The sequence below is a fragment of the Dendrobium catenatum genome, unplaced genomic scaffold, assembly GCF_001605985.2.
Source record: "Dendrobium catenatum unplaced genomic scaffold, ASM160598v2 fragScaff_scaffold_1671, whole genome shotgun sequence".
Taxonomy (NCBI): Eukaryota; Viridiplantae; Streptophyta; class Magnoliopsida; order Asparagales; family Orchidaceae; genus Dendrobium; species Dendrobium catenatum.
Window position 1 is genome coordinate 260,226 of NW_021320133.1, and position 14,865 is coordinate 275,090.

General features: G+C 30.5%; 1 protein-coding gene across 1 annotated transcript; it reads left to right on the plus strand.

Annotated features, from left to right (window-relative positions):
- The first annotated feature begins 11,313 nt into the window (after positions 1–11,313).
- LOC110095946 (two-component response regulator ORR9-like) lies at positions 11,314–13,534 on the plus strand. The gene is made up of 5 exons (XM_020821676.2): positions 11,314–11,643; positions 11,731–11,816; positions 11,930–12,007; positions 12,119–12,189; positions 13,139–13,534. The coding sequence occupies exons 1-5, from the start codon at positions 11,538–11,540 to the stop codon at positions 13,380–13,382; spliced, it is 585 nt and encodes a 194-aa protein (XP_020677335.1). The 5' UTR covers positions 11,314–11,537; the 3' UTR covers positions 13,383–13,534.
- The last annotated feature ends 1,331 nt before the right edge of the window (positions 13,535–14,865 follow it).

Sequence of the window (14,865 nt, forward strand, 5' to 3'; positions counted from 1 at the left end):
TCAGCATCATATGTTAATTTTTAAATTCATTCAAAAAAAAGGTCAAAAATATTCCAACCAAATTTGAGTAGGACTTTATTATTATTTTTTTCCATTGACTTTTGCTTTATATATATAAAAGAGTCCAAGAATCCTTAAAATTTATGCACAAATTACAGCTGTGATTAAGTAGGGTGTCATATATTTAATATTTTAAATATAAATATATATGTAATATGATTACGCAAGATTACATAAGATGATTTTATGAATATATGATGTATTCATATATATTAAATAATAATAATAATAATAATAATTTATATTTTAAAGTCATTAATGATCTTTACATAATCTTATAGGGATATTTTAATCATAAAAGTTTATTATCTATTTGGTCACACAATAGCATTGGTTAAATTTGAAGCACCAATTAAATCTTTAAAATAAATAAGATTAAATTTGAGTCAACTTAAAATTTCTAATTTAATTTATCTTTTGATGATATCTTAGTCCTTCATAGATAAAAAAACATATATAATAGCAAATTATTATTATTATTATTAGGTGGAGAAAAGGTCATCATGTTTGTTTCATATAGTTTTTTTACTGCTTTTTGAAGCTATTTTAGAATAAAAATTTCTAGTTTAAAAAATTTTTGTACTAAAAATTTATTTTAAAAACTGTAAGAAAATTGTCCCAAATGAAGCCTTAATTTAATTTCTCTTGTGTTTGGAAAGTTAGTATTCAAATTTCTTTTGGTTAAATTGGGTATAATTATTTTATATTTTTATACAATTATTGAACTACATAAAGTAGTTTTAGGTGGTTAAAGTTTCTCAAAGGATATTTCCATATATATATATATATCCTTCTCCAAGAGTTTCAACCTCCAAAAATACTTAGTACATTACTAAATAATCCAAAAAGAAAAACAAGGGCATTTTGATACTTTGAAAAGGTAATTAATGAAATTAGCTATATTATTTTTAAGATTTATGCAAGATACAAAAATAAATAATTTATGTATATTAGGACATTCTGATAAAAAATAATCAAAATAGACTTTAGAATTATTATATCTACTTTAAAATAAGTGCAATACATAAAGAATTTGTATTACAATCATCTCAAAATAAATCCAACAATTTTAAAGTTCATTCTAATAATATAATTTGATTAAGATATCCTAACATATATATATTTTTAAACATATAGAGTACTTTCCAATACTATATGGTTTCAAATACTTTCATTGATGTTTACTTGAGTTTCATACTTATGGATGATTGCATCATATGCCCTAAATTACGCATATAATCTCCAAATCATACAACGGAGTACTATTCTACATACAATATTTGACTCTTATCATACAGACTTTTAAAAAATTTTGTACTAAAAAGCTGCTTTAGAAAATAATGAAAAAGCTATAAAAAAAAAGCCTTAATTAAGCTAAACTTTTACTCATCTACACGGTGAATATGCTACAACATTAAATGCTTAGAAATCAATATTGCTACTATCTTTTGTATTTTGCTGAGATTTATTATATCTTTGTCTTGAACATCTCCTCTCTTTTTTCTCCGTAGAATTACATAATGTATCTTTCTATACACATCATTCATTTTGCCACTAGCATGTAATTATTGTCCATAATGTTTGAGCATGCCCTTAGTAATGATGAACAAATGGATCTATTACTACATACAAGATTATCTTGTGCCAACGAATATATATCTAATCATACAATCAGATAGCTAGCTTTTAGGTGATAAAAAAGGATTTGTTATGTGGAGCTAGCTAGATTGGTGAGTCAATACTAATGCTTGTATAAATCAACCATGCCCTTAAGTTTTAGGGGTCGTTTGGTTAGATTAAAAAGGAATGAAGAGTAAAATAAAATAATGTAAAAGAAATGTTGGATATTTGAAATGTTTGAAGTTTTTTTAATGAGTGTAAAATAAAATATAGGTGATATTATTATTATCATTTTGGCTTGAAGTACTAAAATAAATGTAGTGTAAAACCCATTAATGATAGTAGTCGGTGGCCAAGGAGAGGAGGTGGTAGAGGCCAGAGGTGAGCGGTGGTGGCAACGGCGGCGGCGACCGACAATGGAGGCAGGGGCTGGCGTCAACGATGTCGATGCTGGCAGTATTGACAAAAAAAATTATATTAATTGAAAATTAGCCAAATCTACTTATTTCTAAGTGCACCATAATTTAACTTAAGAGTAAATTCGAAGAAAAAAAATAGATTTTTCTCTGTATTTCTTCTAGTTTAGACCAAGAACCAATATTTTAAAAACCCCTGTATTTAAAATGCTTCATACCCCTTTTACTTCAAATCAAACTGCCCCCCCTAAATTATTTTGACTCTATTTTCTTTAAAAATAATATGAAATTCATTAATATTTTGATTTCAATCCATTTTCATAGTTTCAATGGAAATTAAGAGTTTTAACCAAAATACTTTAGCAGCCCTCAAAATCCCATTATAATTCTATCAACAATCTCCTATGAAATTTCATTTGTATTGTAATTTAAACCTTAATTTAATAACATATCCTCACTTTCTTAAGCCTTATCTTTTTCTTTTCTTTATAACAATTTATTAAAAAAATATAATTAACACTGAAATTAACCATACAATGCATCTATAAATGAATAATATTATACTCACAATGAGGCCAAATTATTGTCATTTGTCATAGCCTTTCTTTATAACTATTCATAGAATAATGTGATATAAATAAAATAATTTGAATATTATATTCTTTATCATGCTTTAATCACTTATCATATTTGTGTATGCTATTTATTTTATCATTATATATTATTGTTTGATTTACATGTATGTCAACCTCTATTTGTCTTTGATTGTGTTGAATAAGTTGTTGTTTTAGTTAACATTTTGCATACAATTAAGCAAGAATATGTCATAATATTATTGATATAAACATTTTTCATACATTCTAGAAAAGGTTAATGTCCCAAGTTACTCCGTGAAATCATCATCTTCTTCAGGGTTGCTATGAATTGCATTAATATAAAATAAAACACTTGATATATACTCGTACAGACGTATGTATGTAACTCTTAGGTATCGAAGAGGTTCCAACCAAGAGAGAAACTCGTCTGAAGGGAATGTGACCTCGCAGCAAGTTGATGTAAAATAATGAATCTTTTGAAATCTAAGGTTTCGTTTGGGACAGTTTTTTAATGCATTTAAAAGCAGTTTTTAGTTCAAGAAAATTTGTACTAAAAAGTTACTTCAAAAACCATTAAGAAAGCCGTCCCAAACAAAGCTTAAGGCTTCGTTTGGGACGGCTTTCTCACTACTTCTTAAAGCAGCTTTCTAGTACAAAATTTTTAATTTTTTGCTAGAAAGCTGCTTTAAGAAGAAGTAAAAAAAGACGCCCCAAACAAAGCCTAAATCTGTGCATAAAAGACATCAGTACTCATGAATCTCCAAAAGGATTTTATTTGTGGGTTGTGCTAATTTGGTCATATTCAAACACTATTTAGCAGTCCAATTTATTTGAGATTATTCATGCAACAAATTAGAATTTATTAAGTTTGATCAAAGTGGGAATTTATAATTAATCCCAACAACTACTATCTACCATCATCACACTTGATCATGCACATGAAATCAAAAACTGCTCATCTGCACAGCACTTAAAAAAAAAGTATTTATATTATAAAAAAATCCAAATTTCTCACCTTTTTTAATAAAAAAAAATCTCCCTTTGAAAGCTCTAGTGCATGACATCAAGATATACACAGCTGTAGTCATTGTAAACCTAAGTTGAAGCTTACACATGGCTGATAATTATGGTGAGGAATTGCTATAAAAGCTTGAGGTTTCTAGAAACCTAATTAAGAGAGAGAGAGAGAGAGAGAGAGAGAGAGAGAGAGAGATGAATGACAATAGGATTTGGACACATGTGAAGCAAGATATATGGAGGATCTTGGAATGGCAGTTGGCCTCCCTCTGATGATGACATGAGAAGATTTTCTAAGATTTCTCTGGCCCTCCTCAACTGATTCTTGAATTGGAGCTAAAGATAAGTGAAAGTTGCAATTTTTTTTTTCTTTGTAAGGATATCAGATATAATATATTATTGTGTCATAAGAGAGATATAGTGAGAAATAAATGAGAGAATGTAATAGAAATATTTACTTTTTTTTCTCTCTCTGATTCTCTCTCTAAAGCTATTTTTTCCTCTAACTCTTTTGTTACTGAAGGGGTAATATTTAAGTAAACATATATTATAAGAGATTTAAAGAGAAATACATGAGAAAATGTAGTAGAATTATTTACTTTTTTTGTGTTACTTTGTATCCAAATCTCTCTCTCTCTCTCTCTACAAATCTAAAGATAAGATAAGATTGAAATATTTTTTATAAATATTTCAAATATAATATATTATTTTATCAAAGAAAATATATAGTGGCCATTTGATTTGCTAAAAAAAAGTGATTATTATTTTTTATTTAGTTTGAAGTAAAACGATATAGATTTGTGGTTGTGGGTGACAACAACGATATAGATTTGTGTCAGGTGATAGCGGACGGGCAAAGCTAGTGGCCAGCAGCAGGTGGCAAGCGGAGACTAGATCTACCTACAATGCGAGTGAAGTCAGCTCACAAGGTATTGGAATTCGATGAAAAACAAATGAATTTTGAATACATAAAAATTGAACTACGTACAAGGTGAATTTGTACTTCAACAAATTTTTTTTGCATTCTTTTTTGCATCAAATCATACATACAAATTTATAAGACACTTGTATTTAAAATGCTTTGCACTATTTTTTTATCAAACAAAACAACTCTATAATAAGAAGTAAATGAGAGGATGTAATATAAATATTCACTCTTTCTTTTTTTTTTAAGTATTTTCTCTCTTCAGTAACTTTTTTTTTACTGAACGAGTAATGTTTAGCTAAAGATGATTAATGAGTGCAATAATGAGAAATACATAAGAGAATGTAATAGAAATATTTACTGTATTTTTCCTATTACTTTGTCTCCAAATCTCTCTCTCTCACCCCCCTCCAAATTTAGAGATAAGAGACGTTTGCAATAAATTTTTAATATATATCAAATAATATGAGAGATATAATGAGAAATAAATGAGAAAACGTATAGAAATGTTTACTTTTTTCTATTACTTCATCTCCAAAATTGCTCTCTCTCTCTCTCTCTCTCTCGCTACGACAATATTATAGCAAGCTTTATAAGTATGAACACCAAAGGATAATTATATTTCTTTCTAATCTCCACTTATTTATGAGCAAACTCTTCAAATTTTTTTTTTAAATTCATACATGCATCAGTCGATCTTACATCAACAATAAAATTTAATTTTGTTGTCTAATATGATAGTTTTATTTCTTAAAAATTTAACGAATAAAATTTTGCCAAGCATATCAATCATTTTTTACCAAAATTCGGAAATGAATGATCATATGGATTCAAACATGCCACACACATAAGTAATAACTTTGTATTTATTTCATTAAACATGTTGTTGAACCCTTGACGCTATATATCTATCACAATGTAGAATAATTTGATTTTATAATGATGTATATGTAATAATTTGAGCTCGGCGCCTTTATCTTTGTTGCATTACAAATATATCAGACTTATTTGGAATGATTATGTTATTCTTGTCACAAAATATTCCAACTTCTTTAAGTAATGTCTTATCCATCATCTCTCATATTTTAAAGTATTTGTTTGCGTACATTTACCAAATTTAAGGCATTTATAATATATTGATCCTTTCTTTGCAACACTTGTGATAATTTATTTGTAACTCATAATATAGTCTTCATCATATGCATGCAAATTAATTGAAAATAAATTTAAAACTTTATACAAAATCAAGTAGGGCATATACTTCTCCTTTTTGCTAAATATTAAATCTATATTGTATTACCATCTCAAAAATCATAGTTATAGATTCAAATAGAAGAATTAAACTGATGAGTGAACCATAGTATGAACCCCAACGTGTATCTCCAGGCCTTTGGAGAGCAATTTCCTAGTTCAAACCCTTACCTTTGATAACTCCTCAGTATTCTAACACTACTCAATTTTTTTTTTTTTTTACTAGATCATCTTGAAATAATATTGATTTTTTTCCATCCATGGCTTCTAAATATCTTAAAATTTTATCAAACACTCAAATTACATCTAAAGACAATATTATTCTCAAGTGGTTTCATGTCTTGAATCCTCCACCATAAAATATCCTTGATTCAAGTCCCTAATAGGAATCTTAGGGTTAGCCATGGCCTAAAAACTTGTTTGGCCCTTCATTTCAACCACCACCTCAAATAAAATTATTTTGACCACTCAAAAGTATCCTCTAAATTCTTAATCCCCCACCACATCAAGTGAAAGCCTTGGATCAACCCTTCCAAGGCTAAATTAACTTTGTTATTATAGCAAAATCTTGAACTCTGTCAATTCAGCACATTAAATGGGCATTTGAAGCTTCTAGAATTAGTGGTGTTTAAATTTGGTATATCTATTATCTAATATGGGGTAAACTCTGCCTTCATAATTTTATGATTTCTTACTTCAATAAAATTAATTTTAATGTATGTTTTAGGTTCTCATATAATGAGTTTCAAGCTTTTGAATTAATTGTTGATGTCTTATTAATTAGCTACCTCCACAATATAACTTAATCCTTCACCTTGAGCTGACCTTAATGACCACTACACACTTCAAACAAACTATTTTGTGCATGAACGCTGATTTTATACAAGTTTGCTTGTCATGTTAAGTAATAAATAATGAGTAGAGTATCACTCCCCCGAGGATAGGAATTACCCTATGTTCACTCTAGTACGCTTACATGAATTACCAAATTTATCTTAGTTGTAGAAATCAAAAGGTGTGCTATTAAAAGCTATTAAATAAGTCTTTAAAATAAATAGCATATATCTAAGTGGCTATAAACATATGATAGTTAAAGACTCAAGAGTGCAAAAGTTAGATTTCTCTTAATATTATTCTGAATCAGAATTTAAATACTCCTTATCTCTTTTGAGCTAGTTAAAATATCTAGCTAAGATTTCAGTGATTTATCTCTTATTAGTGTATGAGACAAATGTATGCATTTCGATTAGGGTCATATTCTATGAATACAATTCTACTAGATATCTCTTTTTCATTTGTCGAAAGTCAATTTTACGGTATAGATGTGTATGACCTCCCCCTCTATGCCCTGCGGTAATGTTCCCTCTGGCATTACAACCTTTACCATGCACAACGATGATGTCCATAGATCAAATTATTTTTTGGATTGGATTTCACTTGATTGTCTACGGCTCCATTGTGTGTGCTCAGGGTTAAGATTCTAAGACTATATCCACCATATATCTATGTATAACAAAATCTTATTTTAAATTCCCTAATTATTCTACTATTCCTCCATCGAGATTGTAGATTACGCTAAGTTTTAAGTTTATGCAAGGCCTATGCATAAACTAAATTAAGCACAAAAATTTTAAAATAGAATTTAAAGATTTATAAAACTTAGATATAATCTTAAGAAAGTATGCATGGTTTCTAACAAGTATCATAAGCCCAGAGATGTGTCTTAAGCTTATTGCCAACCATGGAAATTAAAATAAACAAAATGTGATTAATTTCAAAACAACATAAAAGTACAATTGGTAAATTATGATAATATTACCAGGATTTTTTTTACAACACGATAATAAACTCTCCTTCCAGCTGAATTGACTTTCTTATCTTGCTCTCCCTCACTCTCCCCCTCTAAACTCTGCTTAGACTAAAATACAACATGAATAAATGGCTAGCTCACCTCCTAAGAACAATATCCCCCCCCCACACACACACACACACCCCCACACACACACACACATGAGAAATAAGCATCCTATTTATAATTTTTACAAATAGCTGAATTGGTGTTGTCGTACTAACCTAGGTGCATTACAATACTATTGAATTGAAAAGCTATTTATTAGTTTAAATGTCAATAACTATCACCCACTGCAGCTCAATGGTGATTTGGCATTGTGGTGCTTGGCTTGGCATTATCAATGGTGATTTGGCATTGTGGTGCTTGGCTTGGCATTACGATGCTCCTTCCTTGTTTTTTGAGTGCTTTGCTCTCTATTTGAATTTAGCCTTTTACCACTGCAGCACTGCCTTATAGTGCTCCAATTTTGAGGATAAGAATATAGTCGCGATGCTCCTTCAATTATGGAGTATTTTTTTTTTCATGCACAAATAGATTTAGATAATATTTTTATGAAAATAAGTGTAATTTAGATAATACATTTTTTTAAGGATAGATTTGAACACAACATTCCAAAGTCAATAGAAAACTCTTTTTGGATACAATGACTTAAGTTTTACCTCTCCTCTTTAACCTCACTAATATTCTTACTAGAGATGAGTTTCACAGAAATAAAATAGTGTTAGACTTTAGACGCGCTTGGCTTAGGTCATATGTAGAGAAGTTTACTGTCATATCCTCCGTTCTTTTATATTGAGCATTAGAATCTTGATAGGCCAGAAACCTAAGGATTTTGTTATAATTGACAGGGGAGATGCAAAATTTCAGGTATTCATTCCCATCAAATTGGTAGTTAGGGGTTGTGAAGGCATGGTTAATGCATATAAGGGTGAATGGTATCCATTTCCTTCTAACAAAAATATAGTCATTTTAAGGTTACTTTGCAGTTACAAAGAATTCACGAAGAACCGGAACTATAGTTATGATGCCCTAAGATTTAATAAAAGGATTAGACTTACTTAAACCTATAATTAATTAACTCATCTACCAATAATAACAACCAAAGCTACTAAATTTTCCAAAATATAAAAGCAACATTATGGTGATTTGGAGCTACGACACTCCTTCCTTTGCACTTCGGCTTCTTGATATCTATTTGGATCCAACCCTTTACCATTGTAGCACTAACTTATAGCACTCCGACGTTGAGGATGAGCATAATGTGTGGCATTGTGGTGCTCTTTAGATTAATAAGTATATTTGAATAATATATGTACAAGTTAAAATCTATTCAAACATTAGTCTCTCGTAGCTCTGAAAATGATAAGTTGCCTAGTGCATGCCTCTTGCCTAAAAGAACTCATCAGTCGTGAGTCAATTTGAACCCTTTCTCCTTGATGGAACTTGTTTGCATCATTCACAACAAAAAAATAAGTAAACTAGTTCATTTGCTATATAATTGACAAAAAGGTCTCATTTCAACTATGCCTATCTCTATGTTTGTCTACAAATAGTGGTCATGATATTGTTTGAGGAGATGAAAAAAAATTGACATTATGAGAGCCCTCTTTCTTTTAATCTGCAAGATTTTTTTTTTTTTTCTTCTTTTTCCCGGCCTTCTAATCAAATCTTAGTCGAGTTTCATGTAGATCAATTCTGCAACATAATTTTATTGAGTGACATTAATGAGGGCGTGAACCACTTTAAAAAATCAATGACCTACTATTTAAAAATGTAAAAAATCAAATTAAGGTATATTGTTTAATTATGGATTATACATGTTTGAGCATATTTATTATAATGAATAAAACTAGTATGTGTAAATATTTGGAGTCTAAGAAAGTTTTTATATCTATTTCATTATTAGTTTCATACACAACATTTTTTTTTAAAATTAAAAGCACTTATTTATATTGTTGTTTGCATCATCTCATTGAAATGGCACTATGTACCTTTTAGAATTAATTAAAATGATGAAAGAGTTGAACAATGATCTTAGAAACCTAAATTATAGGATAATGTCATTGTCTTGTATGGCTATATATAAGCCTGATAGACTAAATATTTGATCTCACATAATAATTAAATAAGCTAAAAATTAGTTGGCATAATAAGACATCTCATATTATGACATATAGGTTCTTAGTTTCCATTAAATGAGGTATCTATAAAGATCATCAATAGTGTGATACCATTTCTATGATTGGGATCTATTTCCTTTTAGGTCACACCAAATTTTAAATTCGTTTAAGACCTCTACACAAATTAAATGAAGTATGAAGGATTTAAAAGTAATATAGGATGATTTATACAAAATATATATATATATATATATTCTTATACAAATATTATTCTAAACATATCATAAGCCTAAAGAGCAACTATTGCAATTAAAATAAATAAAATATATTGTATTTCCATGATGAACAAAAGTACAAGAGAATAAGTAAGAAAAAATAGAACCAACTATCCTTGTAATTTCCTTCCTTTGGCTTGCACAAACTCTTGCTCTCCATCTAGGCTTTGCCTAAGACTTAATACAAGAGAACAAATGATCATCCCACAGACATCATCGTGCTGGTAGTGGTAGCACTACAACACTGCTAAAATAAACTGATGCTACAACATTGATAAATTTCATCATGGTGGCACTCTAATTGAATCGTCGAGTCACTTATGTTAATCGAATTAACTGCTCCACAGCGGTGCTCAGACGATTTGGCACTACGACGCCCTGGTTAGTGTTGTGGTGTTGGGTATTTATTTTTAATTTTATGTCTTTTTAAGCAAATTCTCCCGTACAAAACTATCAATTGAGATATTTTTAAAGCAAAAGAGGATAGTATAAAATATAATAAACTCCTTTGGCATCTAATCCACTTGGAATTTCACCAAACATTCCATGTAACATCTAAAGACAATATGCTCAAGTGGTTCCATGCCTTGACTCATCCATTATAAGCAACCTTATATCAAACTCCTCAATGGAAGTCCTAGGTTGGCCATCACCTAACAATTTGTTCTACCATTTCATTTTAATCACCACCTCAAAACAAATTATTTCAACCACTCAAGAGTGTCCCCTACATTCCTAGATGCTCATCATAGTAACTGAAAAACTTGAATCATCCCTTCCAAGGCCAGGTCATGAAGTTTTTTTAAGAAAAATATGCTAAGTCATTAAAACTAAGATTGATATATAATTAAGTTTTAATGTTTTAACTAATTTTTCTTTTATTAGAAATGATTTTTTGTATCAAAGTTGAGATTTAGTGATCATAATCAGTTCAATCAAATTATATTTTATTTGATTAAAAGTTCTGATCTTTATTCGCACTATTTTATGGCTAAGTTCATGATGTGAAGATAAGGTTTATAGAAAAAAATATTATTATTCTCATGAAATTGTTATTGATTTTGCCTACCTAAAAATAGTAAAAAAATCAAATGGAAGCTTAGCAGAACAATATATAAATATAAAAACAGATCCCAACAATCTTTGAACAGTGCACAGAATTTTATATTTTAGAATACATCAAAAATTATGCTGCGCAGATTCGGAGGAAATCGATCGGATCTTGCCTTCAGATTTGTTTGATTTTTTCCAGATTTCCTCTTTGTTTTTCTCTCTCTCTGACCTCTCCAGCAAAGTGAAATCTTTTGGCCACTATAAAGAACCAAAAGAGAAAATAGACCAAACACCCACCTTTCCTCATCCTCTTATCTTTGCCCTGCAACAAAAGCCTAGCATTTCACCGACGATGACCATCGCCGCCGATGCTCCTCGTTTCCACGTCCTCGCCGTCGACGACAGCATAACTGATCGGAAGCTCATCGAACGACTACTTAAAACCTCTTCTTACCAAGGTACACACTACCTGCTCGACCAAATGCCTCGAAAAAAAAAAGTGTTTCTTTTTCTGATTGTAAATTTCGGGTTTCTGTTTTGCTTAGTTACTGTGGTGGATTCTGTGAGCAAGGCCCTGCAGTTTCTGGGTTTGCTTGAAGATGGTACTACTGCAACGCCTCCGGGCCAAAAGGTAGTTTCATTTTTAGTTAGAATGGATGTTTGTCTCTGACTTGATTGAATTCAAGTTGAGAGAACTTGTTTTTGATATGGTGTTGGATTAACTTTTTTTATGGTGGATTGCAGGAGGTTGATGTGAATTTGATTATTACTGATTATTGCATGCCGGAAATGACAGGCTATGATCTCCTCAAGAAGATCAAGGTGAATTTTTGTTTTGAAATTTGAATTTTGATTATGGAGTGTTCTAAAGGACCAAAATTTGAAATTGATGAGTTTTTTGAATCTGTTCTGTTTTGTTGTTAAATAAATTAGGAATCTTCCTTGCTCAAGGACATCCCAGTAGTCATCATGTCTTCTGAGAATGTGCCTTCCCGAATCAATAGGTGAGTTAACTTAGATTTTCTTTATGTTTCTTATGTTATTTATTACAATATCTCGAATTTTATTTGAGTCCTGAATTTTATTTGGTTTAAGGTTATGGAAAGAATAAATTTCGATTAAGCATCCAACTCTGCTCAACTATAAGTAATTTAGTTATTGTTGCTGGTTGGACTATATAGGGGATGTTTGGCTACAAGTATGATTTAGTAAATCTTGTAAATCTAGATTTTGTGAACCTTGAGAAGGTTAAAATCTTTAAATTGTGAGTGAGAGAAATCCTTGCATCCATTAAATCTTGTTAATGTTGGGATTTAACAAATCCTAGATTTAATAAATCTTAGATCCAATTACTAACATGAATGAAATAAGATTTATCAAAACAATAGGATTTGAAGTCATCAAAACTTTGTATGGAAGGACTTACACTAAGCTTCGTTTGGGATGACTTTCTTACTGCTTCTTAAAACAATTTTTTAGTACAAAAATTAAAAATTTTGTACTACAAAGCTTCTTTAAGAAGCAGAAAGAAAGCCGTCCCAAACGAAGCCTAAGTCTTTGCTTAAATACTTCCTAAAATAGGATACCAAACAGCCCCATAATCTGGTTTTGCGAATCTGACTTGGCTAATTGACCTAATCATGATCCACCTTAGACTATTAGGACAGTCAATTTTGGATGTCTTAGGATTAACTTTATTTCTCTCCTACTATGCATGCCATATATTGTTGTCTTTATCTTGAATTTTCCTTTTGAGATTGCCTAATTCCTAGGTTTACTATTCTTCAAATTTGAACCAAAAACTAAACAAACATTAGGAATCTTCCTTGATCATATTATTTTGATTAAAATCAGACAATGTTTGAAAAGATTTCTGTGCGTGTTACTAGATGCCAAATTTTTAGTATCCTAAATGAAATTTTATTCTTATTGGGGATTAATTTTCTTTTGCAGATGCCTGGAAGAAGGAGCAGATGAGTTCTTCCTGAAGCCAGTACAGTTATCAGATATGAAAAAACTGAGACCTCATATTCTCAAGGGCAAATCCATGGACAGCAATGAAAGTACCAGCACTCCCAGCAGCAGTAGCAAAAAAAAATCTTCGAATGAGGGGATTTTACCCGAGTGGACAAAGACAAGGCTTAATCTTCCATGGAGTTTTTTATCTTATTTTTCATCTTCTACATGTAATTATTGAGTTTTGTTCTCTCTTTTCTTTCATAGTTGTTTATAGGCATGTTTTGGGTTAGTTTCTTCCCAATATTTTTGAGTTTGATATTTTGTCCAGAGGATAGGAATGTATGAAATTTAAGAAAGGAAATGGAAATCATCATATTGTTGATAAAATTACTGGATTTTTTTTCGCCTTTTATTTTATTTTTTGTTCTCTTTCCGATGCAAATGTAACATGTTACCAGCTTGAGCAGTATATTACCAGCTTCTTACTGCCTTTTGTATGAAATGCTACAAATCTGAAGAATTTGTTCACTTAGGAGATACTCAGCATTCTGAGATCTAGATACATGGAAGTAGGATGACAGGATAAATGAGAGTAGGAACTTCTTGTAAAAAACAAATTAAGCATGTGATGTCTTTGGGAAAAGAGATTATTCTGTACGGACATCGGACACAGCTTATCGTTCACAGGCAAATCAGGTGCAACTACGTCATCTAGTACTGAGCAATACCGAGCTCGATACCAAGTAGGACCGAGCCGCGGTACCGAATAGGAGGTGACGTGGTGCATTTTCATTGGGCTCTGGACGGCGTTCGGCACCCACACAGAATAATTCATCCTTTTGGAAACCTATTGGTCTTGTTACATTAAACCTTGTAGAAATAGGGACTTGGAAGCCAGTGCCAATGTTTAGTGGCATCAAATTAAGTGGGGAAAATTCTTGTTTTGTTCTGTCAGAAGTGGCCAACCTTGCACTTGATGTTGATAGAATAGGAATTTATGGCTTAGGATGATCTTTGATGTCTTATACTTGGGATTTGATCCAATGGTTAGAAGCAAACTCTTATAGAGAAGAGTGGCCTTAGTCAAATTAAAATAACTTTGATCATTGCTAAGTTTTATTCAACACATAAAATGTATAGTTCTCTTAGATATTGAAAAGTTCCTTGTGTTTGAAATGCCTCACATATTGTGATTGTAAGTATGTGAAAGCCTTTCGCAATTAGTGCATAATTATCAAAGAATATAATCTTAGACCTAGAGATGCTCTAAAAAACACAGTAGTAGAAACATCTCCTATCAGAGACTAACATGAAGATTTATTTACATATCAAATATTGTCACAATCCAATCCAATATGACGCATAGACAAAATATGTCATATCGTATTGACTGGTGATAAGCCAAACCCAAGATCAAAATTTTGGGTGCTTTATCATATTTTTTTCAATTAAAAAAATGCAAAGCTTCTAATTAACTTCTAGTAAGCAAGAAAATAAACTCATTCATAAATTTCTTTTCTATCTTTTCATTCATAATCAAAAGATATATGTACAATAAAATTTATACACTATAGTTCATGGTTACATATCAAAACAGAGCAAATTGATAAATTATTATAATTTTACAAAAATTATAAAGTTAGAAAATATCTAATTGACTCAGACAGATCAAAACTTGGAATTATGGCTACTCAACCCGCTCTTTCCCCTTCCTTTATCCT